The 1513-nt window shown below is 38.8% G+C and overlaps 1 protein-coding gene across 1 annotated transcript; it reads right to left on the bottom strand.

Annotated features, from left to right (window-relative positions):
* Positions 1-696: 696 nt before the first annotated feature.
* On the bottom strand, positions 697-1408 carry LOC107271406. The gene is made up of 2 exons (XM_015747374.2): positions 862-1408; positions 697-789 (listed from the first exon to the last, which is right to left on the bottom strand). Exon 1 carries the CDS (start codon positions 1387-1389, stop codon positions 883-885), a length of 507 nt encoding a protein of 168 aa, XP_015602860.1. The 5' UTR covers positions 1390-1408; the 3' UTR covers positions 697-789; positions 862-882.
* Positions 1409-1513: the final 105 nt, after the last annotated feature.

Genomic DNA, 1513 nt, shown 5'->3' with positions numbered 1-1513 from the left:
TCAAAATTTAATTCAAAGTAAAAAACATAAAGTTTATACCGTTGAACAGAGAAAAATAGCACTGAGCTGGAATGACGACAAGAGGGTCATTCTTCCTGGTACGACCGACACCCTACCGTGGGGTTATAGAATGTAAGATGTATATAATGTAATTGTATAAGATATATAAGATGTAATGTACAAATGTAAAAATTGAAAATAAAGACAACGTGTGCTTTACATTATTGCATATCACTTAATCCTTCAATGCAACGCCAGCTCCTAGCCATCTGGATTGTTCCTTCTATGCGTTATCTTAATAAATAATTCTCAGAAGTCGCTAGCACTCTTTGTCACATACTGAAAGGTAGAGGTAGGGAGCACGCTTTAAAAATGACGCTTTCACCCGCTACGACTAAGTTCAAAAAATGTCTGACCACTACGTTCAGTTATTACCGCGCGTCTTTGTACCCATCGAATGGGTACAAAACGGATTTGAACAGAGCGCACGTATTACTGTAGAAAACGCTTTAAGAATGAGTGACGCTTTTTACAACCCTCTATGTGCCATTGATATAAATGGTGTTCTCGCTGTTAAAGAATATAACAATAATCAAATTTGGTTCCGAAAAATATAAGGTAAGCATTGAAGAATTGTTTTCTTGTTAATTTTCATGATATTGCATACATCAATTATGCATTTTTAATTTGATTATAACAAGTCTTTTTGGTTTTACAGTAATGTGAACCACTGTAGTAATAGCAGCAGCAGCAGCAGCAGCATTAGTGTCAGTAGTAGCAGTAGATGTACTAAAATGAAAAAAATATAATAGTTTCTTTAATCATAGTCTTCTTCTGAAAAAAAATTATCCATTTTCATACCTTGTCCCATCTCGGTGAAGCCTACAAATCCGACTTATCGATCCAACTATTGTGCGAACCATCGAACCCTAACCATTTCACAAATAGCTTGTTTCCACGTTTCCTCAGTATCTTCTCCACAAGATATATGTCGGGATACTTGACGCTGGTAAGTTCATGCTCGTAGAAGCCGCCTTCGATGGGATGATCCTGGTAGTCCTTGAGATTGTACGTCACCGGATCGGTATTCTTCACTCGACTTACGGTGAAAATTTCGGTTGTCCAATTGGGTGTGTAGCCCTTCTCGAAGATGTGTTTAAATTTGCTGATTCGTACTCTGTCGCCGACTTTAAACTTTGGTCGTTTAAGTGTGGTCTTGACTTTGAATTTCTTGTACACCCGTTGTAGTAGATCCTTCTCGTTACGAGCAGTCACATCCGTCGGTTTCATACCAATGGTACGATGCTTACTGTTATTGTAAGAGGATACCAGGTCCGATAAGATATCCAGCCACCGGTGATTGCCCTGCAGGCTAAACTGCATCCACATCTTACTTTTCAGCGTACGATTAAAGCGCTCACAGATCGATGCCTTCAAGTTACTGAACGTTGAGTACAGGGTAATACCGTGCTTTTGCATAAGATCCATGAATTCGGAATTGTAAAACTCTCGG

This window comes from Cephus cinctus, unplaced genomic scaffold (assembly GCF_000341935.2).
Source record: "Cephus cinctus unplaced genomic scaffold, Ccin1 Ccin1_scaffold0962, whole genome shotgun sequence".
NCBI lineage: Eukaryota > Metazoa > Arthropoda > Insecta > Hymenoptera > Cephidae > Cephus > Cephus cinctus.
Note: the sequence above shows the minus strand (reverse complement) of the source record. Positions and strands in the feature narration are given on the sequence as shown.

Bases quoted from the DNA above. Each gene is read 5' to 3' on its own strand.
- LOC107271406 (XM_015747374.2), bottom strand. From the start codon at position 1,389: ATGTGGATGCAGTTTAGCCTGCAGGGCAATCACCGGTGGCTGGATATC.